We start from the raw sequence: 27,985 nt of genomic DNA on the forward strand, positions 1-27,985 counted from the left end.
TGATCAGTAGTGCTACTTCTACTGTACGAGGCTCATGCACGGAGAAGGCCGTCAGATACCCGACGACTTTCATCTCTATCTTTTTTTGTGTTTTTGTCTTTTTTTTTTGGTGGGTTTGGGGATTCGATTGGAAGATGCAGGTGAAAGTTTATGATACAAAATATGTTACAGTATGGACGTCTCATCTTCTGTCCGTGTGTCACGCACTCACACTCGCCTCTGATTGGTCGGGGAAACGCTTCACCAAAACACTCAGTTCCGCTTCGGTCACGTGTAGCTGATGCCGTAACTCTGGTCGTAAATTTCAGCACCGAAATAAAACGGCAGAGAAGATAGAATGTTAATAGTGATCACAGTGCAGCTGGATAGTTAGTGAACTATCAGCTGAAGTGAAAGTCAGAACTTTCAGGCCTTTAAAAGGTTTTGGCAGACCTGAACTCAGATAATTTTCTGTTTAGATGTTTATCGTGCCGATGTACATTTATATATCTTCATTAATTATAATCACCATTTCCTACTATAGGAAATATGGGACAGTCAACAGCTTCATGTTTTTGGACCTGATGGGCAGTTATTTGTTTCCACAGCCAGCGATCACACTCACTGAAGGTGTAATAGGAAATAAACCCAAAGAACAAGTTTCTGTTTTTCCAGAAAATCATATGAAAGATTTAAAGACGGTCGTGGAAAAAAAGGGCCAAACAGGAAGTTTGGTGGTCCTGCGAAGAGTTTTCCAGGTTTAAAGAAGCTTTTTCATTGGCGGGACTGAAGCTGCAAAGGTCGCCTGAAATTTTGGCAGGAAAAATAAAAGAGCTTTGCGTTTTTGCTTGCATAACGTCCCTGTATCTGTTTAAATATGATATTTAACCACCAGAGTGCGCGTCATCAGGGTCAGCGTGATGCTAATGCTAACAAGATTTTGGTGTCACATTTCCCCTCCACCTCTGAATCTATTGCAGAATAGCAAATTCATTTCTTAGTTGAGTTTACATTTTTGTTCCCTGCAATAATTTTTAAACACGCACGTTATTATTGTTATTATTATTCTGTTCATTTGTTGATGCTATTTTTCCTGCTTTTTGTAATGTTGCATATTTTGAAAAGTAAAAGGCTTCCGTTCCCAGTCTGGGGGGGTCGGGGGTCACACTTCTGAGCTACAGACCAGTTCACGTCCAGGTCAGGATCCCTAATTCAACCCTTCCCTCCTCTCGGCCTCGGTCCGTTTAGCGCAGTGTTCCTTTTGGGGTCGTTTTCAGCTCAGTGTAGTTGTGTGAACAGTATTCAGGCTCAGCATAGATCAGTTAAACCCAGTTCAGTTTGGTTCATGTGTCAGAGTCACATGTTGCAGCAGCGTCTGGATGAGTTTTGCCTTGTTTCAACCGGATTCTGATAGAAGCTGACGAGTTCTTTCCTTTCTGTCCGAAAAACATGACCTGAAGCTGATTTACAGCCGCTGAAGTCATCATTCGTACAGACTCCCCGACTCCAGCTGATGTCGAAGATCTGCCAACGCATTGGCGGAACTGCAATAGAGGTCCAACACCAACTGGGGAACAGCTTCCCTCCAACATCCAGCCTGGAGCTGTTTAAAAAAACCAACTTAAAACCAATTGTTGTTGTAGCTGTGGCCTCTGAAGCCACCGGCGGTTGATTGGTTGTTCATCTCCATCTTTGTGTGATCGCATTAAGCCACCTGAGTCAGGCTGATCCTCCGTTGGTCCCTCAGGTTTCTCAGCTTGTCCTTTGGAAACAGACAGTCCGTGCCTGGTTTAACCTGAAACATAAAACTAACTTCTGCCCAACTCGGTCTGACAGTCCAACATGCTTCTCATTAGTCACTCAGGATGAACCCTTCTCAGGGTTTGTGCAATGAGGCCCAAAAGTCAAAATTGTGCGGGAGTCAAGTGCTTCTTGGGGTCTAAAATACATTTAGGGATGATGGGGGTGATGCTTTAAATGGAGGAAGGTCTCAGGAGAAGTCCTGGATGTCCCGGCACTGAAGAAACTGTTTGTTCACCACAAACTGGTGAGAGAAAGTGAGAACAACTGGCTTCAGTCTAAGAGGACTTCACCTCCAAGATCTCAGCTAGAAGCCCCCCGGTTCAGGATCAGAGGGTCAAAGGGATTCTTCAGGTTCAGCGGGAGGGTGCCCGGTGGGGCAGCAGGGTTGGGTGCGGGCTGGTTGGGTGGGGTACGGGTCAGGTTATAAGGAGGAGATCTTGACGGTTTCGTGGGTGTAGGCCGTGGCGCGGGTGTTGCGCAGGATGCCTGGGATGGGGGCGGGCGACGGGGGCAGGCTCTCATCAGGCGTGTTGGCAGGCGGCGTGGGGATGCTGATGATGGCGGCGGTGAAATCCTGCTCACCGCAGTTCAGCTTCAGGTCGTCTGACTGGGCATTCAGACTGGAACGACTGAGGAGGGGCACAAAGAGGTCAAGATTAGATCGAAGCACCAGAACGACGGCAGGCCGTGAGTTCATCTGTAAGAGATCAGGAAAATGTTCAAATCAATTCTGAGACGTTGGAGGGAAGTGAAGATCACGTGATCTCACGACATTACACTCGTCCAGTTTGGAGAAAGACTGAGAGACATCCGGGAATCATTAACAATTTTTTAGTCTTCAGTCTGTTTCTGTGTCCCGTTTTTACGGAAATAGATCCAGAAGATATCAGACATTATTAAAACAAAGATGGCTGAAATCTTTATATTTTCACAGATTTGAATCGTTGAAACAATGAAATAAATCACAGTGCTGCGCAGGTTTCTGTTCAGTGGACGCTGAAGGAGAAGGAGGAGAGAACCGGCCTCTATCTGGAGGTGTCGGATAATTCATGTGGAGGAGCCTCACAGTGTGTGTCTGTGCCTACAGTTGTGTATCAGAGAGTGTGTGTTTACGTTTGTGGGGGTATGGAGGTGGTTTTGACGTGCAGGGTGTCCAGCTCCTGAACGCTGCCTCTGCTGACCGACACTGTGGAGTTGGCGAGGCGCATGGCGGCTCTCCTACGGGCCCGGCGGGGGCAGCAGCCCGTGGAGTTGTTCTGCCCCCCCTGCTGGCTCGACAGGGAGGTGCTGCGACTGGTCCTGAAGCCGACGGACTCCGTCATGCAGAGCTCGCTGTAGGTCATCTCGTCCGTGAACTCGTGATTCTGGAAACGAGATTCTTACTTAATCACACAATCACCTGGAAAAACTGCCATTAAAGGTCCATCCGGTCCAAAGGTAGACCTCCAGGTGGGCTCTGAATCTGAACCAGCTGCAGTCTGGATTCAGAAACTGGAACTTTGTGATGTCACATCAAAGCAGTCAAGCTCCGCCCACCTGGACCCACCATCTGGTTTCTCTGACACCTGAAGATCACTCAGAAACCAGTCAGCCAACCAGAAGAGAAGGATCAGATGCTCTCTTCTGATTGGCTGACTAACCTCCAGATGAAGATTTAAAAGTACACTGATCCATTTTCTCACGGACACTAACCCTTCAAAATAAAATATTGGACAAGTTAAAAAGTGGACATTGAATATAAAATACGGACCTTTAAATGTCTCCGGTCCGTCAAGTTGGCGTCACAGTTTCTGAAGTGTTGGCAACTTTAATTTGATGGATGAATGCACAGTAAATGCATCAGTCCTGTGCAGTGACCCCCCCCCCCCCCCCCCCCACCTCAGGCAGATTAATGACTTGTTAAAATTCCCATATTGATATAAATATCAGCTGCTGGCAGCCAGGAACGTTTGAGACAGGAAGCCGTTTATTTTCAGTCCGTTTGTGCAAAGAAAAAAAAGTTGACAGTATTTTTAAACTTGCGTTAAAACTGTTAGAATATTTTTAACACCCCTCAAGTGTGTGTGTTGTTGTGTTGGCATGTTGTGCGTGTACAGTGTATATGATGCGACAGGAGGGGGCGGGGCCTCACCGTGGTTTTCTCCAGGCAGTGCAGCAGATGATGGTGTTGATGCTCAAACGCTGATTTGTTCTTCACACACAGAGCTGTGCTGTCACTGTCCCGGTCCTGAACGCACACACAACACACACACACAATAAAAACACAACTATTAGTTTCACACATTCATTAAAATGAAAGTTAATCAATTTTCTGTCACGCTGTTCACTGTAACAGGATTGATTGGCTACAGAAGCAGCTGACAGCTTGAATGAGACTCTCTGATTGGCTGTGACATCATCCAGCAGAGCCAATAGGAGCGTCCGATGTGGAGACGTGACTCCAGATGTCACTATCAAAGATGGAGGATGAGAATGGACGGACAAACACGCAGAAGGAAAGCTGCAGAGCTCCAGTTACTGACCAGCAGGGGGAGAATTCATGTTGTGTTGAAGTCTATGGGAAAATGTCCCTCCTCGTCCTCTCTCATCTTTCTTCTGGACCAACTCTCTGAACTTCCATCTCAGCTCACACAAACACTCATTCTCTCCCATTACTCCCCCCTCACCCCCCCACCCCGTCCTCATTATGCCCTCTATAAATCCACCAGTCAACCCTTTTTCTTGCTCCGTGCTGAAGAGGGATTAAGACACAACGATATCTGTGTGTGTGTGTGTGTGTGTGTGTGTGTGTGTGTCTCTTCTACCTGAAGCTTAAACTGCTCACTGATAAAACATTTAAACTCAGAAACCCAAAACATGAAAATTCTGAGACGGGATGAAGAAAAAAGTTCCTCAGATCTTCGAGTGAGTTTGTTCTCACACTTTATTCGACAGGTCTGAGACCCTGAACCTGAACGTAGTCCAAACTCCCGTCTCCCCCTCTGTCTCCCCCCGTCTCTCTCTCTCTCCCCCGTCTCTCTCTGTCTCCCTGTCTCTCTCTGTCTCCCTGTCTCTCTCTGTCTCCCTGTCTCTCTCTGTCTCCCCGTCTCTCTCTGTCTCCCCCCCGTCTCTCTCCGTCTCTCTCCGTCTCCCCCTGTCTCTCTTTCTCTCCCCCTGTCTCTCTCTCTCTCCCCCTGTCTCTCTTTCTCTCCCCCTGTCTCTCTCTCTCTCCCCCTGTCTCTCTTTCTCTCCCCCTGTCTCTCTCTCTCTCCCCCTGTCTCTCTCCGTCTCCCCCTGTCTCTCTCCGTCTCCCCCTCTGTCTCTGATCTCTCTGGATTACTGTCTGAGTTAACTGGACTGCAATCCACTCTTCCTGCTTCATACTGAGAAACTATTGACTGTGTGTGTGTGTGTGTGTGTGTGTGTGTGTGTGTGTTTATAGATGTGTGTGTGTCTGTCTCACCCCTATTGCTCTGTCTTCTTTGTACTGGAGGAAGGCGTTGGCTGTTCCTTTCTTTGCCATGCGGATCCGAGCCAAGCGCACTTTCTGTCCGACGGAAACACACAGGAAAACAGCGCTGTCAGCACATCACACACACACACACACACACACCCAACCACAGTTGCAGTGTAAAGGTGCCTTCAATATATCTCGGTAAGAACGGGGCAAACATCAGCAGCTCCGCCTCACAGACTTTTAACGTTGTATATAAACGTGAAGATCCAGATCATGTTTAATATGAGAGAGGAAGAAGCTGTTATTTCCACGGGGAGCGAGCTTATTCCGGCAGTATCATCTTATATCTACACACGGAGGAGCTAATATCAGCATTACTGGAAAGACCTGAATAAATAAAAAAACAGACAGCATACATAACTTCGTAATAACTTTTTGTCTCATCATGAAGCTAAAATTACTTCCTGATGAAGAAAGGCTGAAAATCTCCAGGTAACTGAAGCAAAATAACTTCAACTTTACTGACGGGCCCGGGGAAGCTAAGCATCCCGACCCGAATGAAAATCAATAGCATGGTTTGAGTCAGACTGCAGTACCTTTACAGGTGAGCAGAACTGTCTGGTTCAGCTCTAAATAATCTTGTAAATAGTAAATATTAACTGAACGAGCCCAAACTTTCCCGACTTTAGGCTCAAATATGATAAAAATGAAGCAACACTGTTCTTTCTCTCTGTATTCACACCAGCTGTAATGAAAAGGTGACTAACGGTGGGACTCGAACCCTCAACCCTGTGATATTTAAGCTGCCATATTCTACTTCCTGCTTCCTGAGGTCACATGACGTGGTCGGACCTGCTGCGCTCTCATCTTGTCGGCTCTCTGGTTCTGGTGGTAGATCCGGCTGAAGTTGGAGACGATGACGGGGACGGGCAGGGCGATGACCAGGACGCCGCTGAGGGAGCAGATGGAGCCGAAGATCTTCCCGGCGATGGTGTTGGGGACCATGTCGCCATAGCTACGGAAAAGAGACGGCAGTCACATGACCAAAAACTCATTTGAACAGGAGGGAACAGAAACACCTGAACTGTAACTGAAATTTAACAGGATCTGCATCTTTTTGATTCCTTGCAGGAGTGCATGCTGGGAAATGATGGATGGATGTGAATTTTTAAAAGCTGTACAAGATCTCAGTGTCTCCCAGCCACAGGGCTACACACACACAGACACACACACACAGGTTGCTGGATGTTGCCTCATGTGGCCTTCACCTTTCATTGTACAGAGCCATAAATCACCACGAGTGAGACGAGAAGAGGAGGAGATTAAGGAGCGGGCAGGCGTCCAGGTCGCTCTGCGAGGAGAAAACACTTCACAGCTGCACCGCCACACATTTCACTGCACAAAGCACCGAACAACGCAGCATCCACACAAAGCCAACTTCCTGTCTGCGGCGGCTCTGACGCGCTTTTAAAGTCCGTCTTAAATTTCACCACTTTTTTTTTCTTTCTTTCAAAAAATACTTCATTTCAGATTTTCAGTAGAACTGGATCACAGCCGGGAACCAAGTGTGCCGATTTAGGTCCTCCTTCAGAACCCGACAGGAGAGGCGAAGAGATTCACTGAAATCTAAGTCAGTGAGGTGAAATGCATCGTGGGAAATTTGAGCGATACGGTGGCCCGGATGAAAACAACTGGACAACAACGTGTGGCCCGCGGGCCGTGGCGTGGACACCACGACAGAGATGTTGCACCAACCACAACACAGGAGCACAAACCTAAGAGGCTCTTCCCACGTCCTTCAAATGAAACTCTTTATGCTCACATATGCAGATGAGCTCAGGCTGAAGTCAATCAGATCTGCAGGTAATGAGCTCGCCGTACCTTCTGCGGTGGATTATGTCTCAGTCCTTCAGAAAATCAGGCCACGACCCCGTCTGCTCTGTTAATGCTGCTATCTGTCAGCTCATTCGCTTTCCTTTAAAGAACAAACTTTGAAGGCGATTTCAAAGCTGAGCTGCGTCTCCTCCCTTTTGTACTGACTCTCATTCCACTCGTTCTGTTGTCTTTCATCTTCCACGAGTAAAAGGTTCATTTCTCAGACTTCCTACTTTGAAAGACACTCATTTGACTGATAATGTCTGTGGTTTCCTCCATCGTCTCACCTGTCCTGAACACTGTCTGGGAGGCTCCGACAGCAGCAGGACACAGATCGGACCAGACCGTGTTCTGACATCTCGTTTTGCTGTAGAGTCAGACAGACTGTTCTGAACGTAAAGTTAACAGGAACACACTATTTATTTTGGCAGCTGAAGCTTGTGTCTTAAGCTTTGTGTAAGCTTTGTGTCTTTAAACAATTTCATAGTTAAGGTAAGTTTCTGAATCTGATAAATTTATTACATCACTGGTTATAGTTTGTCTGAGACTGAATCAGATCTAAATGTCTGCAGGACGGACACACACTTCAGATGTTTAACTCAACATCTGTCTGATCAGCCGGCAGTTTGTGGCGCTGGTTTTTTATCGAGCTGAAGTTTTGTAGCCTCCAGGGAGAGAAAAACAAGGCTCTGATTTCATTCCACCTTTATCTGATCATCAGTGCTGCTCATTCTTTTGATCAGTTATAATGAAAAATCAGCTGTGAAGTCTCTCAACCTCCATTTCTGCACCTGCAACGAACCGAATTTCCCCGGAGGATTAATAAAGAAGATCTGATTCTGACCGTAATAACGATCTAAATATCTTATTGTCCACGTCTCTATAAATCTCATTCATGAGTTAATCCACTGAGGTGAAGTCAGTTTCACACAGACTTCAGTTATTAATGACTTGAATGAATAAAAACCAACAAATAAATGAAGCTGCATGATCATCACACTTCTAATTCACATAAAGTGGCCTCTTAACACCAATAGACAACACAATCCTGTCGGTGTTCGTACTTTTGTATTTGCAACGGCCTGTTTTCACTTCCTGTATTCACTGCAGTATTTTCCTATTGTGTTGTGTTGTGTGTGTGTGTGTGTGTGTGTGTGTGTGTGTCAGTCTAATTGATCCTGTAATAGCTCAGCTCCCCTCAGACCACACAGCGTAACCTACATCTGACAGAACCGCTGAGAGCTGACACCGGGACCAGATCTGGACTGGTCGTTCCGCTCTGAACCGTCAGGTGGCGTCCTGCAGTCAGCTGACCGCAGACAGAGCTGCTGGGAGTTTCCCAGAGCGACCGTCAACGCTAAGTGCTTCAGAGAAAAGCACATTAGCAGAGAAAAGCCATAAAGATTGATTCAGTTCTGTCCGGAGTCAGAGGAGAGGACGGATATCTGTTTCATCTCCGAGCAGGGACCGGTCCAGGCCTGTTAGCCTAGCTTAGCACAATGACTGGGAGCAGAGGGAAAGTCCTAGCCTCAGATTTCATTATGAAAATGAAATATTACTGCCTGATACCACATAAACTGAAGGAACCAGATTAACCAGCTCGCCTGTAATCTGATTTATCTGCTTTTGCTCAGGTTTATTTTTATTGTTATTAGTAGTAATATATAACATCGAAGTATTTTTCCAGATTAGCTTCAGTTGAGCTGAAATTAGCTAAAAACAGAAACAATCAGAAGAAATCATGTTCAACAGGTGCCAATAAACATGTGCTGATTGACCGCATGGCCACGCCCCTCACACTGATTGGCCAGTGGACCTGAACTCTGACACACAGGATGAATGTGGTGGAAAAATTAAAAGGTTCAAACCAAATTGATCTGCACCTCTGCAGATTTTATCTGAATGTTAAAATCTGTGTTGATTGATGGGAAGTGGGCGTGGCCGAATCATCAATAACTGCCTGGAATGACTTCTCCCGCCACAGTGTGCGTCCTGTTGACTACAACAACAACAACATGACGGACTTTCAGCTGACTTCTCTGCTGAGCTGAGCCAAAATAAATCTGTGAATTTCAACATTCAGCTGGAACGAACTTTAAAACACTGAATTGTTGTTTATCTCTTTGTGTTAATTGAAACAGTGAAAGCTTCATGTGGTCGAGTTCAGCAACTGAGTTAAAGACACCATGTGTCCATTTATATCCCTGGACATCCATTAACCCCGGACACAATTAGCTTTTAACAATTTCAACACGCACGCACACACACAGGCAGCCACAAAGCGTCCTGCTGCTGTTTGTGTTTTCTTTATTATCAGGGAGCTGCTGTAAATCTGCAGTTAGGCATTACACGGACTGCACCTTTAATGAACTGTAAATTAACTACGATGCTCCTGCTGATTTGTGTGTCTGTCTGTCTGTGTGTGTGTGTTTGGGTGTTGTGATGAGGTTAACTTGTTTTACTTCATGAACCAGATGGAACAAGCTACAGTTGTCACACTTTGTCTCACTGAAGTCTGTAAATTCACCACAATGTGGATCAATCCGCCGCTGAAAATAGTCCCCAACAACATGAACAGCGTCCTGCTGCTGGAGAAAAATGGCAGAGAGGAAACAGCATCGACTTTACAAATGTTTTCTCTCCATGTTTGTGGAAAAAGACGGCTCTTCCCAACATCCCCTGCAGGCGTTTACACAAACATAAAGCGAGCTGCATGTTGAAGCTATGGACAAAACCCCATCACACACACACACACACACACACACGTGTTGGTTTATATTTAACTCATTCAGACAAAAAAAATAAGACATTATTGATTTCACATATTCACTGACCTGAAGAATATTACAACACAAATGCACACACACAGACACACACAGCAGTGTTATCTACAGTCAGTCGGGTGTTTATCTCTCAGACGGAGTAAACACAACATGAGTTCTCTCTGATTAGATCTGATTTAACCTCGTTTCATTTTATTTTATTTAATCCGATTGAGCGACTGGACTGTCCCATCTTAAAGTGCCCTGTCCTCCTTTTCCTGGGCGCTGGACCATTTGTGGTCCAAGATATCCCAAGATTCATTGCACGACATTAATGAAAACAGCATTCTAGAAAAAAAAAACCACCAACAGACATCCGGAGGAGCGGCCTGTTAAATGTCAGCATCGACACACCCGGACGTCACCCATCAGATTATCAAACCGCTTTAAAGCCTCCTGTCTGGTGAGCGGTGGATCCTGATTGGTCACGCATTAGCCCCACCCACTAACCCCATCATGTTGTATTTCAGACTGAGACCATAAACTCATCAGGACATTTTCCCATAGACTTCAACACTGCCACAGCAAATGGCAGCTGTAGACCAGACTGACTACGAAGGACCAGTTCCATGTGGGGGGTCAGTGAGGTGTGACCCTTCTTCAGGAAAGTGTGTTCTGAGGTAACTGTTGATCCGACACACACACACACACACACACACCTGCAGAGTTATTCTGCAAAATGCTGCAGAGAAATGATTACACCAGCTGAGGCTGTGTGTGTGTGTGTGTGTGTGTGTGTCTGTGTGCGTCTCTGGAGCAGCTAATAGTAAATAATGGATGGCAGCATTAGCGGGCTTGTAGCTGGTTAGCAGGGGGAGTGAGGGAGGAGAAAGTTTAGATTATTTCTCTTCCACGCTCTTACATTTCCTTTATTTCCTTCCTCTCTCGTGTCCTTTGTCTCCTCAATCACCCCCCCCCACCCCCCCCCTGTTCTCTGGGGTCATTATCTGCAGCTGTCAGAGCCAAGTCTGCATCCTGCAGCAGGAGAGGAGGAGGAGAACACATGGAGAGGATGTTTGACACGAAGCCAGCGGACAACAAAGGAGGAAGGAAGGAAGGAGGCTGGGGAAGGACAGATGAGAGGAAAGAGGAGAAGGAGAGAGGGATGTACAGAGGTCGGGGGGGCTGGATTAAAGCTCTCAGGTAAGTAGACCTGGAGTCACAGACAAACTGAGGTCGAGGGTCAAACCTAAGTTCTGCCAAAGTCACAGATTCACTCATTTGTCAACATTTTGTGCGTCTGCACCACAACACCATCTGACACTTTGTGTTTGCACTGAAACCGTCAGCGCTCACAAACTGAGGCTGAAGTGGAAATGAGGCTAAAGGTGAAAAGCAGCTCACTGCAGTCCGAAGTTTAATTTAAAATATGTCTTTTGATGTAAAACATGGAGCTTTAAATATGAAATATGGACCTATAAAATTAAATCAAATAAAATATGGACTTCTAATATGAAATATGACCTTTAATATAAAATATGCAGCCATAAAGTGAAATATGAAACTCGACCCTTTAGATAGTTCAGACCTTCCCTCCCTGCATGGAGTTCATTCAGACATAAAAGTTGTAGCGGGGAAGATTTTATGTGCTCGATCGTTGTGAGATAAATGTTGGTGACACCGCTGACGGATGAGCAGAGAGCCTCGGGGACGCCGCCGCGTTTCCCTCCTTTGTCGAGGAAAAGCGGGCGAATCTAGCTTTTTGTCATCTCATCTGCAGACTGAACTGATCGCTGCCGCCCGGCCTCTGAGCAAGGCATCTGGCCCCGCCCACCACGCAGTGATAAATAAAGGTTTTACAAAAGGGGAAAGTCTCGGGAGGCCCGGGTCAGCCCGGTTATTCTGGGCCGCTCTCTCAGTGCCTTAAATATTTGATGATCGGGATTATGTCATCCACGACGGGCCGAGGGAGGAAAACGAAGATGGAGACAGAAGCAGACACAAGTGAGAGGAAACAACAGACAGACTGACTTCATCGGCTGCTTCCTGATTGGAGGAGATAGAATCCATTAGTGCCACATCAGCCAATCGAACACACAGACCGATCCTTATCTCCCACCTGCGACGGGGGGAGCCAGCCAATCACAATCTGATGGAGGGACAGACAGCCAATGGTAATTAGTTTAGAGCGAGGAACAGGAAGGACAACTGAAGTGCAGATCAGAGAAGAACTACACAAACACCAATACACAACGAACGAATCAGCGACAAGCTGCCACACTGACACACACTCAGTGAGACGGTGGTGGCTGCCCCTTTTTTACGAGAGGCATTTATGAACGTCTGGAAATCTTATGGAGAGCTAACAATCTTGCTGTGAGGCGTTTACAGGCATATGGAAATTGTAAAGTGTTCTGTTCATGTGAGGCATTCAGGGACATCCACTGAGCGATCAGCACGAGAGGCATCTGGAAACAGCTGTTTAAAAGCAGGATCTCCGATTCAGAGCGCCTTCTATTCAACTTAATGAGTTGCAGCAGAGTGATGCGTTCACTGACCAGCTGGGAAACAGAGGAAGAATCAGATCGTTCCCCCAGAATCAGCGCAATAATAATAATAATGCTAATGTTTCCTTCTGCTTCCAGTCTTTATGCTAAGCTAAGCTAAGGTACAAAGAAAGGGTGCATGAGGGGAAATGTAGTCCTCCTCCTCTCCCTGGACGGGGGATGTTCTTCACAAGGACATCGGTATCGACCGCACGGTTCTATCATCGGCACAGTTTGTTTTTCCTCTTCGAAAACGTCTATTCTGGGCAGGCTGCTAAAAGCCTCCCTGCTCTCCTCTTCTTTCCCTTCTCCTCTTCCTCGTCTTTCTTCGTCTTGCTCTCCTCTCACCTTCTCCGCCTCTCCTCCCTTCCCTTTATTCTGCTCCTCTCCTCCTGCAGTTTAATACACCTCCATGTTTAATGGATGGAAGGGGTGATGAAAGTTGCAGGAGGAGGGATGGTTGTTCCGTGTTTTCTCCTCCTCTGGTGAAAGAGATCGGACTCTTTTGAGCAAACTAAAATCCGACCTCACTTTCTGCTCCATGTATTCCTCCCTGTTTCTGCCTTTTATCCCTTGTTTTTTATTTTATTTTATTCCTCCTCTCCAGTCTGGTCTTTCTGATTTCTGACAGGTGCCTGTGCTTTAAAGGTCACTACAGATCAAACTGTCACGTGACCAGACAGCGTCCACATGCAGACAGGAAGCTGCTGTCACTAAACTGACTGACACGTCTTTATAAATAAATCTGAAGGGGTGAAATGACAAACGTGTAAACAGAGAAAGTGTAAAATTCTCTTCATCTGAGTGTTTAGTGAAGGAAAAGTTTTTGTTGCTGGAAAATCTGAAGGCATCAGAGATTGTGTGTATGCAGATCTGTATGATAGAACTTCTGTCAATATGAAATGAATACATAAATATAAATGTGACGTAAATACATTTCTATTTAATGTATAAATCCATAAAAAATGCACATTTAATTTATTCATTAGTTTAATCGCTCTTCTTATTTCTTGCTAAATTCAAATGAGGGTGTTTGGTTATAGTTCAGTCTGGAAATAAATAAATGTGGAATTAAAAAGTAATAAATAATTTTATGTTTATCTTCCTTTAAAGTGTTTTATGTAAAATGAAGTGGAACGATGCCAAAACCAGAGGCCTCGTTTACAGATTTGGAAGACTTTAATAAAAGAAGAAGCAGAATGAGACACATGAGTCTATTTGCAGCTTCAGAGCAGGTTCAGTTCTTATTTAAAACTCCAGACGGTTTCAAACGCTCAGACTTTCAGGACGCCGTGACGTCACGTTAAAAATACTCACAAACAGATCGATGTTCATCCTGTTTGTAAAGGGTCTCTGAGGTGAAGCCTCATCAGGACCGGTCCCAGATAAGACCCTGTGTCCGTCTGATCCAGGTTTACACTGGACCTGGATCCAGTTAACCGCTCTGTTCCAACGAAGTCGTCTACATCAAGCTGCTCGCTGACATTTAGTGTATCGGTACAACTTGAGGGATAAATGGAAACTTCAGCCAGGAGAAAGAAGGCAGAGTGAGCTCTCGCCTTGAATCCGTCTCTCCCATGATGATCATCCAGGAAACTTTGGTGTTCTCGTGGATTCAGATGGCAGAACAGCTGCAAAAACAACCCGCATCATCCCGTACGCTGATGACACCGCACTAATCCTTCATCACTTCGATGAAGACGAGTCAGCACGCCAAGGGTGTCAGAAAGCTGTAAATAACAGCCAGCGTTTGTGAATAAAATTTGAGAGACGATAATGGACTGGAGGAAGCCCTGACCCTGGTGCTTGTCAGCAAATCGAGCTGCCAAAAACACTCAATAACACGCAGCATTATCTGGGTACAAAAGGAAAGCCGGACTCAGGCTCATCGCCGTGACACAGCAGGACTTCAGAGTGACTTTGAATTGATTCTTCTGATCCACAGAATCAAACTGGGGGTATAAATATAAACCCACAATCAATCTGACGTGAGCAGGAAGCTGTGCAGAGCTAAAATTAGAGAGAGAGAGGCTCAGAATAAAACTCTCATTCCCAAAATAACACCAACACACCACGCTGAAAACGTGTGTCGGGTCCAACTGTACATTAGACACAGAAAATGGAGCGCTGATAAAAGGCAGCTCGAAGCTTTTTGATTTATGAAAAGCTCTGAACAAACACACACTGATGCCACATTCAAACACTTGAAACGTCTCTTGAAATGTCAGCGACAAATCTTCAAGAAGCAGAAAAGCTGTTTGCTGATAACCAGCACAAATGTCAGCAGCTGAAAATGGGATAATATTCCAGATCGCTCCTGACGTCACACTCTCATGTTCTTTTGCCTTCTCAGGCACTTTTGCAGCATTTAAAGATGAGCTGATTAAAGCTTCCAGAAAAATACATTTTCAATAGACATTTCTGGTAAATCTAATTAGAAGATGGAAAATGGCATTTACAAGAACTTTTTAATGACGTAAACATCTCAAAAGGGAATGACTGAAGGGACAATAACAACAACTTCAGCCTCCACAAAGCAAGTTGTGTTAGCACAGACCAGGTCGAGGACCAAGACCTTCAGGGTCGCTGGGAGTCCAGATGGAGAAAAGGAAGTGATGTTACAGTGAAGCAGCCGGCCAACGTGGACCCACCATTTGGTTTCTGCTGTATTTCTATTGGATCACTCAGTAAACAGTCCTCTCTTCTGATTGGCCAACTGTCCTGATATAAAACTACAGGAGATGGATTTTGGTTCTCATGTTATTATGGAACTAAACGCTTCAAAGTTAAATCCTGGAGGTGTTGTATTAATGTGAAAAGCATGCTTCTTTGTTGCTTACATTTTGTTTAATGCAACAATTTCAAAAATACAGTAATGTGAATAAATGTTGTGTAACACATGAGAAAGATTGGTGGAGGTAATTATGACGTTAAGATAAAAAAATCCATCCTGTTTTTTTGTTTTCGTTTTATCTTTTGAATGATCAGAACGATCCAAATCGTTCTGTGGTTTGCTCCTCTTTGTCTTCACTCTTCGTCCTCTTTTCTATTTCTGGCTACAAGGAGTTAAACCCCACATTAATGTTTAACAAGCACGCACCCACACCGCTGATATACCATTACTGTCTCTCTGGTTTATCATGTGTATGAAACCGGTTTCCGCTGGTGAGATATCTGATCCATCAGCCACATTTAGTCACGTTTACAGGCTCATGTATTGAAACTGATCTCTGACAGTGAAGCTGTTTTACAGAGAAAACGTCTGAGCTCGTCTTTTAAAAAGCTCCATGCTTCCCTTTAGACACAAAAAACTCAGCTCGCCGTCCATCAGCTCGAACTCGACCTTCCTCTAAAGTAAAGTAACGCTCTGATACTGTAATAATGTTATTACAGAATTATATAATATTATTATTGCTGCTATTTCAGCAGCAGCGGACTGTATATTAGTTGAATGTTTACAGCATCGTGATGAGAAGCTTCAGGCTGCAGTGGACGTCCTTCACATTAAAAGACTACACAATTCGTCCTCTACAGAACCACAAAGTGACAACAACACAACAACCCCCCCCACAGAAGCTGGCGTCATGTAAAACACATAACAAATAAAAGATTGAACTAAACGTCTCATTCTGCTTCTTATTGTTCTGAACGCACAATATAACTTTTAATAGTGGAGTATTTGTTGGTGCTGTGTGTCCAAGGTGCTAATGTTAGCATCAATAACTGCGCAACCGATAACCGGTCGTTTCAAGTCTTCTTCAACGTGATGTTCAGAACGCAGGTGAAGTCACAGCGGACCTTCTGATTGGTCCATTGTGATGTCATCCGCTCAGCTCCAGATGTGCAAAAAACTGATGCTGCGATTTGGGGCGGAGCCTCCCAGTCATGATGTCAGATCCAAACCTAAGATTGACACACTTCACAATAAAAGACTGAAATCTGAAGAAAAGCTGCTGGAAAAGTTTGCAACGCACAAGTGGACAAACAACACACACACACACACACACATAGACAAACACACACTGTTTATTGTGTTTATTGTGGCCTCGGGGAGCGCTACACTAATGCAGTGGAGAATAAAATCAGCTCTCTCTCCTGTCTTTCCACTGTACGTCTGCCTCGCTCTCCCTTCATTCTGTGCCTTGTTCTTCGTCCGCCCTCTCGTTTTCTCCTGTATTTACATCTCCCACGCTGCCTCCTTTTGTAACGACCCCCCCAAGCCTCCCCCCTGCCTCCCCCCTCCATTTCTCTTTGTTATTAACTCGTCTATTTGTCGCTGGGAGGAAGCTCACGTTGTTTCAGAGCTTCTCTAATGTGCTTTATTTGTTCATTTTGCATAAACCACATTTTCTGTGTTTATTTTTACTTCACACACACACACACACACACACACAGAAACTATCCATCTGTGTGTATGTTTAAATATCACATGATGTGTTTTAAATGTTTCAGGAAGTCTCACGCAAAGGAGAGGAGGAGAGAGGAGGTAAGGAAGGGCAGGAGGAGAGGAGGTGCTAAAAAGAGGAGAAAGAGGAAAGAGATGTTCAGTTAAAGACAAGAGAAGGAGAAGATGTGAGGGGGAAGGAAAGGAGGAGAGAAAAATGCAAAAGAGGAGCAGAAGAGAGGAGACACAAAGAGGGAAAGACAAAGATGGGAGGGAAAAGAAGGAAAATGAGTAGAGGAGAGGAAGGAAGGAGAAGAGATGAGTGTGCATGAGAAAGGACGAGGAAGGAAACGAGAGAGAGAAGAGACAGGAGGAGGAGGAGGAGGATGAGAATGGACGGATGAAGAAGATGTGAGGAGGAGGATGGTGCACTCAGACACTGAGAGGAAATAATTGATGAGGGGAAAAGTTCTCTCCTCCTTCACTCTGACTCTCACTCTTTTTTTTATCTGTTTATCTGAGGCTCGTTCGGCCAGACGGAGCAGCTGCAGCAATTAGGGTCAGGAGAGAGAGAGAGAGGAGGGAGGGCGGGAGGAAAGGAGGAAGGAAGGATCGATCCATCTATCCGTCGCTCCCTCCAGATGTGAGCAGAGGTTAAAGATGGATGTGTAACCATGGCGACGATGGTTTAACAAAGCTGGAGTTTATTTATGAACCAAACCTTCACACCAAGAATAAAGTGACGATGTGGGGGGGGGGGTTCAGGTGAAGAGGGGGAGGGAAAACTAAACGATGGAGGGAGGAGACGGTCCCTGCAGAGCGTCCAATCATCAGGAAAACTGGGACACACTCACACACACAGGGGAGGCACTGTTTTCATACTTTTACATCACAGAGAATCCTGCTCTCTGATTGGCTGTCAGCTCTTAACACCTGAATCATGTGATGTGAACAGCAGTGTCGACTGATGCTCAGATCACCATGACAACCATTCCCCTTGGTCCTTAATAAGTTGTTACTACCTTTGTTATCAGTTAATCAGTGAATCATTTATTTGTGTTTTTTTAAATCAGTGACGACGTCCACAGCTGTGATCGGTGTGAAAAAGGATTTAGCTCCAGATGTTCTGCAGCTGCTCCTGACAGTCAGAGAGATAATAAAAAAAAATGGCTGCAAGCGAAGGATTTTACACAACCTGCCAACACAACAACTCAACAACAGAAAGTCTGGATCTTTGGCTTCACCCAGAGGGAATAAACTACTTTAAAATGGTGCATCTCACCTCTGCCCCACTTTCTTCATATCACACTAAACTGCTTAAACTCCCTCCATCCTCTCTTCCTGTCTTTATTTCTGCTCTGACATTTCCCCCCTTCAGCTTCAGTCTCTAAATCAGCTTAATGTGAAATCTGCGCCGCTCTGAGGTCCTGACGCCACGTGACCCGACAGTGCGGAGGACACAGAGGGATGATGGGAGGTCGAGGCGTGAGACTTTTCTGAAATCTGATCAGAGAATCGTCAAGCTCCTGGAAGTTCTGAGCTGTGGTTGGACTTTGGCCCAAACATCTGGAACCACCAACGAGCTGATGTGACCAGACAGCAGCTGAGATGTCACAAACCGCTGAAGTTTGGAATTTGTTTGCCACCCATCTTGTTTTTAGAAACCATTATTCAAAAAAAAGAACATCATGTTGTGTTGAAGACTTGAGACTAGAGACTGAGACCATAAAGTCATCAGGGAAGAGGAGGGACATTTTCCCATAGAAATCAGCACAATCCAGGTGCAGGGACCTGGCAGACCTCATCCTAAAACTGTTCAGAATCACGAATAAAATGAATAAAATGAAGGAAACATGGGTGCGTCTCGGAGTGCAGGAGGGGAAGTTTTATATTACATGGAAGAAGCTGAATGATCCTTTATCATCTCCGGTCTCCGTTCATCCTGACGTACAGATCCCCGAGGCCCTGAGGAGAATCTGAAACCAGGTCCTGCAGAAACCAGGAGCGGAAGATTAATAGACGCCGAGTCACGACGACATCAGTATTTCTGTCGAGTTATTAACGCCTCAGAAGGTGATAAACTTCCAAACACAGCTGGTCCTGATGGTTCTTCCTTCCCTCATTAGACTGCAGAAGCCAACAGCGATCTAACTTTCTAACAGTCTGATCCGCCGTGTGTGAAACTGACTCTCTGACTGGAGCTCTGCTGCGTTCCCTCTGCGTGTTCATCATCCATCTTTGATGACACCATAAGAATCACATCTCTCTGTCGGACGCTCCTGTTGGCTCCGGTGGGTGATGTCACAGCGTCTCTGGATCAGTCCTGTATGTTTCTGAGTTTATTGTGTTGACAGAATAAAGACAATCAGATATTTGGAGCTGAATTTTCATCATTACTGAGCAGAACTGCTGATCAGATAAAAACAGAAACGACCCAAACACACGAGAGGAACTTTCTGTGTTGAGTTCTTGTTTTCTGTTACAGAGAACAGTCTTTATTTGGTCACATATTAATAACTGCAGTCGAGCTGATTCTGAATCTGACTTGGTGACATTTTTATAAATTAAAGCTTTATAAGGAAAAACATAGAGGGATGGAAAAAAACAGCTTTATGTGACTCTAAGAAGGTAAAAAAAAAAACACTTCCACGGAGCTGAACCTGAGCCACAACAGACAGGACAGACAGGAGACCTGTCTGAGGTTTAATAAAGCAGGTGGAATAAAGTCATGGCAGCAAAAACAAACACACAGCCGGTGGAACCCAGGAGGTCTGAGTTCGATATTAAAATATTTCAGGATTTAATCACAGTCGGAGCAGCGCTGCCCTTTAATCCTGCCGTCCACACGAAACTCTTCAGGAGCTGATCGAACTGATCGAACTGATCACAACCACAGACACTGAAATACCATCACAACCAGCAACAAGAAACACACACAGACACACACATGCTTGTTACAGACCATCTGTCTCAATATCTGACACATGAAATTGTATTTTAATCTGATTATAAACATCCACCCACCACCGAAATTGTAAAAAAAAAAAAAAAAAAAAAAAACCAAAACCACATACACATATGTAACCATGGGAACAGATTTTTAGGTGTGTGTGTGTGTGTGTGTGTGTGTGTGTCGGGGGATTTGTGGTGAAACAAGGATTTCCTAATCACACTGCAACAAGATAAATTACTTTCATGCTGCACTGAAGGACGCTGTGAATGGTGTGTGTGTGTGTGTGTGTGTGTTTGTGTGTATGTGCTACTGTACGTAGATGTGTGCTTGTTCGTGTGTGTGTGTGTTCCTGTGTGTGTGTGTATGTCTCAGGGGTAAAAGTAAAGAATCAAATCCTTAATTACAGTTTGCAATAAAATCCTGGTTGTGCTCGTTGAAGGGCAGAGGGAAAGTGTGTGTGTGTGTGCCAGTGTGTGTCCGTCCTTTGGCTTTGACTTCAGATATGTTGTGTTGAGTTTTTGTCTCGCTGCTGTCTAACATACAATGCTTGGTTTTCTCTGAGGAGTTTTCGATGGCTGTTTTGTTGTGAGTCCCTGACGGAGACCCTTCAGATGGAACTCTGGAGCACTTCGTATGAAACGTGAGTCCTTAAAGTAAAACGTGGACCTTTAAATCAGGCAGCTGTGTCGCAAAGCTAAGCTAAAATTAAACGAATGATGAAGCCGACGAGCTTCAAGTCGTCTCTGAATAGTTTCTCAGTGATGATGTTTTCGTGCACAGAGATGGAGTTACCTCCTTCCTGCTGAATGGATCGTTTTTCCTTGTTCTGTCTCCAAATTAGCATAACGCCTCAATTAGCATTCACTGCTAATTGGTAGAACCTGATAATTACCATATTACATAATAACTGGGCTGTGGTAAATGTCACGGTCTCATATTATGCAAGTGTGACCTGTTATAAAACACAAACACACACGGTATGTTTGGACTCACATTCCCATCAAGCCTAGGGAGCAGCAAGAACTAACCGTGAGAAGGTCAAAGGTCGGCACAGGATCTGACAGCTCACGCACAACAACAACAACTAATCATCATCACTCACAGACTCAAACCCAGATCCAACACAAATCTGGATTCTGCACTGCCACCACCACCAGGACCCGATCAGTCAGCGAGTATTGATCGGTTTCACACTGTGGCTCTCGCTCTGTCACACAGAGGTCACACACATCGGCCAAACCCCAACCTGCTGATCACATGACCCGGAGGCCACACCCCCACACAGTATTGATATCTCCAGTTTATTAATCCTGAGAAAGTGAGCCATCCGTCGGGACTTCTGGGACTTTGTGATGTCACAAAAAACACCCACAACGTCTCCTGATGAAGCAGGACTTACTGAGCTGCTCTTCCATCTGAACTGCCCCCTGACTGCATTTACGTCCTGAAGAAGACCCTGAGACGGTCGAAGACGCTTCAAATGAACATTCACTTTCACGGTTGTCGTGTTAAAGGCGTCATGGCCGCCGGCTGCAGGAGGCACGAAGTCAAGACTCATTAATCGTCGGTTTAATGAGCGAGTTTCTGCTGAAGGAATCAAACCGTTGAATACTTCTTCTTCTTCTTCATTAAGCGGCAGCACCTCGTTCCTTTCATCCTTACAGCTCAACATTTGTTGTGTTAATCACCCGCAAATGTTCGTGAGCTGTAGTTCTTTAAAGAGAAATCATTTCCCTGCTTTTTCTGTAATATATGGACACGTCCAGTAATTACCAGCAGCTCTCTCTGAGTCCTCCTCTGATTAAATTCCCCTTTATCGCTTCGAGCTAATCAATATGGACGATGTTATTTTCTTCTCTCGTCTTCTGCTCTTTATTTAATCTGGTTTTAGACAGCAGAGCCTTTACAGTACCTTCTGGCTTTTACTTTGAAAGGGGGACAGGCGTCATCTCCATCTCCATCAAGACAATAGCTGTCAATCAAAGAGAAGCACACCCCTGGGCAGCTGTCAATCAGAAAGAGACAGGCTCCCTATTGAGGACCAAAGGAGGACCAGAGGAAGAGTCTCCAGACAGGAAGTGGAGGAGAAGCATCAAACCATCTGAGTCTGTGTGACGGCGGAGCGTTCACATAGATCCTGCTTCCTGCCTCCTTATAAATAATGTTGACGCTAAAGTGCTCTGTCAGACCGGACTGAGCCGCTCTCAGTCCTCCTGTCCTCTGCAGAACTGGAGACAGAGACCAGACCATGAGATTGTAAAAGCCTGTTGTTGTTGTTTGTTCCTGAAAAATGACAGAAGGATCGTTGTTGTTACTGAAGACTACACTGAGCGCACAAATATTCCAGAATCCATTTCACGTCTTTTAAAGAAAATAAAATGGCAGGAAAAAAATGGCTGACTCTTTTTGAGTGGTCCAATTTAAATATAGCAGGTTTCAAATAACCACTCAGAGAATCCACTTCCTGTTTGGGGTGGATGGTGAATCCAGGAGGGCGGGGCTTTGTTGTGACATCACAGCATTTCAGCATTCCTCATTTAAAGGCTCAGTTTCTGCACCCAAAAACTAGGCTAACTGAAGTTAGCTAAGCTAGTTTTATCTTTTCTGCCTTATATGTCATTAAGAAAAAGTTGAGATAAGAAAATGAAAAGGGAGACGAATCTGACTTCTTTTAACAACACAAAGTCCAGCTTGACTTTTGTATACAGAAAATATTTATAATCAAAGTACACATGAAGGTCTACCTTTAAACCTTCAGACCTGACGGACCTTTAAACCTTCAGACTTTAAACTGTAAATCCGCCTTTACTGCAGCTCAGCTCCTTCAGGCCATAACACATGTTTGTTTTACTCATCAGGAGATAAAGGCTGCTTCTGGCCCCCGGTTTGTTTTTTTTATCTGTGTTTTTATGTAACTACTTTTAATATTTTCAGCTGCATTTCTTGTCTGTAATTATCTTGTTTATTGCGTTTGAGCCAGCGCTGAAGAGTCCTCATCATATTCTGGTTCATCTATTTTGTGTCCGCTCTCTGCTTTCCTGCTGTCCATTTAGAGGAATATCCATGAGAGATAATTTTAGCTCATCAATAGACAAATGGAAGATTTCCCCGGTGACGTGAACTATTAATCGTTGGGTTGAGGGGTGTCTGTTATCGGAGCACCTGGAGAAGGATGAGGATTATCTGGAGCCCGGACACAAACCATCTGTGTGTTTTCCCGACAGCAACTTCGGAAAAGGCTGCAGCAGATTACATTTCCGCCTCGCATATATTGCTCCTGGAGAAGCTGCAATAGGTTTATGATTTCACTTCCAGTCTATTTGCACTGTGATAAAACACAGGAGCAAAGCAATAAAAGCAGTGTGATGAAAAACAACGATAACCAAACTGAACAAAGAGAAACAAATGAGCAGAGCAGGGAGGAGGAGGAGACAGGGAGAACAAATGGAGGAAGAGATGAACGGAGAGGAAATTTGTTTTATTCTGAAAATTTCAGAAAATCGATTAATGCTCTTAGAGCCACATTACGGCTTTTCTGTTTTTTTTTTTTATCCCTTTTTGTTTTTCCTTTTTTTGTGTTGCAAAAATGAATTTGAAATATTCAGAATCAGATATACCTCATCTGAGTCTGTGTGTGACTCAGTTCAGGAAGAGAAGCTCAGAAATCAGGAACTCACTAAAAACACTCTGAATGTTTCCTTCTTCTCCACAGAAAAGTTCCTCTCATGTGTTTGAGTCGTTTCTGTCTTTATCTGATCAGGAGTTCTGCTCAGTAATGATGAAAAATCAGCTCTTTATTCTGTCAACACAACAAACTCAGAAACATACAGGACTGATCCAGAGACTCTGATTGGCTGTGACATCACCCAGCAGAGCCAATAAGAGCACCTGATGTGGAGACGTGACTCTGGACGTCAGTATCAAAGATGGAGGTCAGAGAGTCGGACTGATCCAGATCTGATCAGTTTCAGATTGGACAGATCAGAAGTGAAGAGGTGGTTTGGGCCTTCAGAATAAAAGCCTTCTGTCTCCAGCAGCTAAATCATCAATTAATTATCATCAGAAACAAAATCAACCATCAGCAACAAACAGAAAATCACACTGAGGAGACCTGCATCATCATCCTGCTGACCGCTAGTTAGCATTAGCATTATCATGACCAGAGACTTATAGCCGCTAATGTGACAAAATGACCTTTGACCTCTGCAGCAGCCTCACAGTTTATCGCAGTTATTCACTTCATTCACACGTTCTCCCTCCATTCACACACAGGTCGGAGAACGGTGTGTGTTCAGAGCAGTATGTTGGTTCTCTCAGAGCTTATGGCTGATTCCTGACTCACTCTCTATTTCTGATGTTTCCAAAGGCTCTTTGAACAACAGATAATGGATCAGAGCATCATCCTCACACACACACGGCAGCAGTGAGTGAGTGTGGGTGGCAGCAGGGTGAAGATACACCACCGTGCTGGAAAAGCATCATGTGGGAGGCAAACACACACACACACACACACACAGTTGGTTCTTCTCGCTTCATCTCCTCTCATGATGGAAACAGACATCAAAACTCTCACATCCGTGTCCTGACTCTCCGCGGTTGCTGTGAGAAATAACAAATCTGTTTAATCTCAGACATCACAGCGGTCCGACAGACGCCGACCGTGTGTGGACTCACCCCAGCGTTGTCATGGTGACAATGGTGTACCAGAAGGAGGCCGGGATGGAGGTGAAGGTGGAACCCTTGGTGCCCTTCTCGGCGTAGAACATGACGGTGGCGAAGATGATGATGGCCATGGTGAGGGAGAAGAGCAGGAAGCCGAGCTCGGAGGCGCAGCTCTTCAGCGTGTAGCCCAAAATCCTCAAACCCTGCGAATGGCGTGAGAACTTGAAGATCCGGAAGACGCGGAAGACCCGGAGGGTGACGAAGGCGCCGCTCACGTCCTCGTTCTCAGGCATCACCAGGCCGATGTAGTAGGGCATAATGGCCACCACGTCGATCACCGACATCACCGAGCGCATGAACTTGCAGCGGCTGGGCGCGGCGAACAGACGCATCAGGTACTCGAAGGTGAAGATGAGCACACAAGCCGTGTCCATGCAGAAGAAGGCCAGCTGGTACTTCTCCCCGCACGGCAGGTCCTTGACGCTGCCTTTGGGGGGCCGGCAGGGGACCGTCTCGACCACGTTGGCGATGACAGAGACGGCGATGAAGAAGCCGGTAACGTAGTAGAATACCAGCGCCATGGTGGAGGTGTGAGGGTTTTCGAAGGCTCGCCACAGACGCTCCCTTGGCGTGCTGTGTGGAGGGAGGGGGGCGTCCATTGCCTCGTTGGCCTCCGTGTCCTCCGCCAGACGCTCCTGGTTCTCCTTTTTCCTGTCTCGGTATTCCTTCAAGAAGAAAACATCATGTTAGTGTCCTGAGACGGCTGAGACGCCATCAGACGTTTTGTGTGTCCTGGAACCTCCTCGCTCTTCCTGCCAGACTCACCAACAGCCAATGAGTGTAACTCTGTGCCAACTTTAACAGCCAAATATATTAAATAAAGAAGAATATAATAATATAAGAAACCTACCTCTGTCCCTCCACTTCTGCTGTTAATTCTTTAGTTCTAGCTACCATTGTAATTATTAATCAACGCTACAAACCAAAAGCACCAATTCAGAATATCCTCAACAGTTTTTGGGTATTTTTAAATTTTATTAGATAGTTTCGAAATTTAGTTTAGAGAGACAGGAAAGAAGGAACGAGGGGCCGTATTACTCCGTCATGGAGTCTAGTTCAGGACTTTTTGTTTGTGTGACTATCTAATGATGACATCACTCATCTCAGCAGGATAAATGATAAACATTAAAGAAGTTAATGCCGCTGAACGTAGAGACCTTCAGACGGAGCTGTTTACCTCCATGCAACAGTCCCCAATGATTTCAGGCACGATGCCGTAGAAGGCCAGCTCCTCATCGAAGGCCTGGATGCACTCCTGTCTCGGGTAGTGGAGCTTCCCGGTGCGGTAAAAGTTCAGGATGTGTCGGAACATTTCGGGGTCCCTGTCGAAGAAGTACTCCTGCGTGTCCTCGTTGTAGAAGAACTCCTTCTCCGAGGAGCCCAGCAGCGTGTCGGGGTAACGATCCAGAGTGTTCTTCCACGTCTGGACGTGTGGAACAGGAGAACCAGGGTCAGCATCCACCACAGAAGAAGACTACTGAGTATAAAAGGATCGCTGATGTGTTGGTCAGAAATTACTGAGAAAAACTTTTGGTACCACATTAAAAACACAAACACAGCTGCACCCTAAGGATTATGGGATATCGATGATGTTATCCTGTTGATGCTAACAGGCACACTCAGCCTGTTTTATTCCAAATGTCACTGTTTTCATTCGACAGTTAAAGCATGATTGTATGTTTTAGCCTTCAAAGGACCTTCATCCTGCTGAGTCTGGTTTCTAAAATCCAGGACAGGAACTTGTCCCGGTGCAGCAGAAAGCCACCAAATCTATTTCTGCTCTGCAGCCATTTTATTATTATTGCTGCTCAGATGCACATCAGTGCTCTGATTAGACCGGCAGTGTTTACAACCTGCTGCTGCTGGAGCTTTATGAAGGTCTGGATCTGATGGAGCTTTAAATCTCCACACAGACGAGATCATTTGATCAGAGCTGGAAACCTCTGCACAGGAAAAACGTTCAGGCCGAGTCCAAATGATAAGTGAATTATTACTCTCATCGTATCCCATAATGCATCAGGAGAAAACCGATGGAAGGAGAAGAAACCTGGACTCATGATGAGAATCCAGCAGGCTCTAAATTCATGCAGAATGGATGAGTACAGATGAAATCATTAGCAGATCTCAGATCTGGAGGAAAAGGAAGTCCTCCACTTCAAAGAGCGTCGGTGGGGGGTCGCTTCAGATGTACACATTAAGAACGTTTCACCCCGAGAAACAACGTTCTTCGGCACCTTCTGAGCAGCCAGGCTCTGATTGGCCGGGAGGTTTTTGGCCAATCACAGGTTACTGTGGAGGGTTCTTGCCAGAGACTGGATTCTGGACCTGGACCAACTGTGGGACTGAAGCTGTTTCCTGAGAAACATGAGCTGGCTCCGCCCTGTTTGTTGTTACCATGACGACGGAGGGCCATTAATGATGCAGTAAGTAACATTGATGTCATCCTTCCCTAAACCAACAAACACTCAGCTTCACCCTATTTTAAGGTGGCTTTGGACTATTTAAGGTGGATTAATTAGCTACATAAATTTTTATCTGAGGTCAGTAACAGCTGCTCCGACAGGCTGACACAACAAGCGACCCACTGAAGTTAAAGGTCGTGGATCTCCGGACAGCAGGCCGGGGAGGATGGTGGAAGGTTTGGAGCATGCTCAGTAGGACACCCACCTGAAACCTGACCCCGCTGACGTTGACATACAGGATCTCATCCGATCGGGACGAGTTGTCCACCGGCGGTTTGGGCATCGTCTTCTTGGCCAGTGGCAGCCAGCCCACTGCTGCCGCCCGCGCAAATGGCAGCCACGTCGCCACGCCAGCCGCCATCTTGCATCAGAGCAACCCACTTGCAGAGAGTCAAGTTCTGTCCTCTGGGGAGGGGTGGAGCTCGTGGATCCCAGACAAGTGCCTCAACTGAAAATCAAGCTCTCTGGGCGGCGAGAGAGGAGGCAGGCGGACATTTTGAAATGTTCGGGGGGAAGGAGGAGGGAGGGGTCAGAAGACAGTTAGGTGTCAAGCCATGAAAGGGACGCCTGGAAAGAGCGGGAAAACATCTGAGAGGTAAGTATCCCGATGAGTTTGGGGATAAAAGTTTCCTGTTGCTTCCCAAAATAAAAGCTGGAAACAGTTTTTGAATATTTCTCTGATTCGGCTGCCGTCGTCTGGTACGCCTACAGAACACGGCCTTCCCGCTCAAAACAAAGAATCTTGACAGAGTAACATCTGGAAAGCGATGACAAAACTATTTCCTGTGGCGCCTCAGGTTTTAGACAGAGAAATGTTAAAGCTTCTGGCCTCCACCTCTCTCTCTCTGAGTCTAGCTCTCTCACCCTCTCCCCTCTGAAGACAGATTTGTTGCAGCACCGCAGCCTTTCAAATTCTTATTAAATTGTGATGATGGTCGCTGAAGTTGCCAGATCGACAGAATCGCTGGCCTCCCTCTAAGTGTTTCTGTGCTGTGGAGATTATGGATCTGCAGCCTCTTCCACTCTCTCTTTCTGCTTTTGCTTGCTGTTTTCTCTTCTTCAA

The 27,985-nt window shown here is 45.5% G+C and overlaps 1 protein-coding gene across 1 annotated transcript; it reads right to left on the reverse strand.

Moving 5' to 3' along the window:
* kcnd1 (potassium voltage-gated channel, Shal-related subfamily, member 1) lies at positions 1–27,985 on the reverse strand. The gene is made up of 8 exons (XM_029505788.1): positions 27,128–27,985; positions 25,638–25,883; positions 24,413–25,125; positions 6,071–6,233; positions 5,225–5,308; positions 3,914–4,009; positions 2,896–3,146; positions 1–2,411 (listed from the first exon to the last, which is right to left on the reverse strand). Exons 1-8 carry the CDS (start codon positions 27,281–27,283, stop codon positions 2,204–2,206), a joined length of 1,917 nt encoding a protein of 638 aa, XP_029361648.1. The 5' UTR covers positions 27,284–27,985; the 3' UTR covers positions 1–2,203.

The sequence above is a fragment of the Echeneis naucrates genome, chromosome 7, assembly GCF_900963305.1.
Source record: "Echeneis naucrates chromosome 7, fEcheNa1.1, whole genome shotgun sequence".
Classification (NCBI taxonomy): Eukaryota; Metazoa; Chordata; class Actinopteri; order Carangiformes; family Echeneidae; genus Echeneis; species Echeneis naucrates.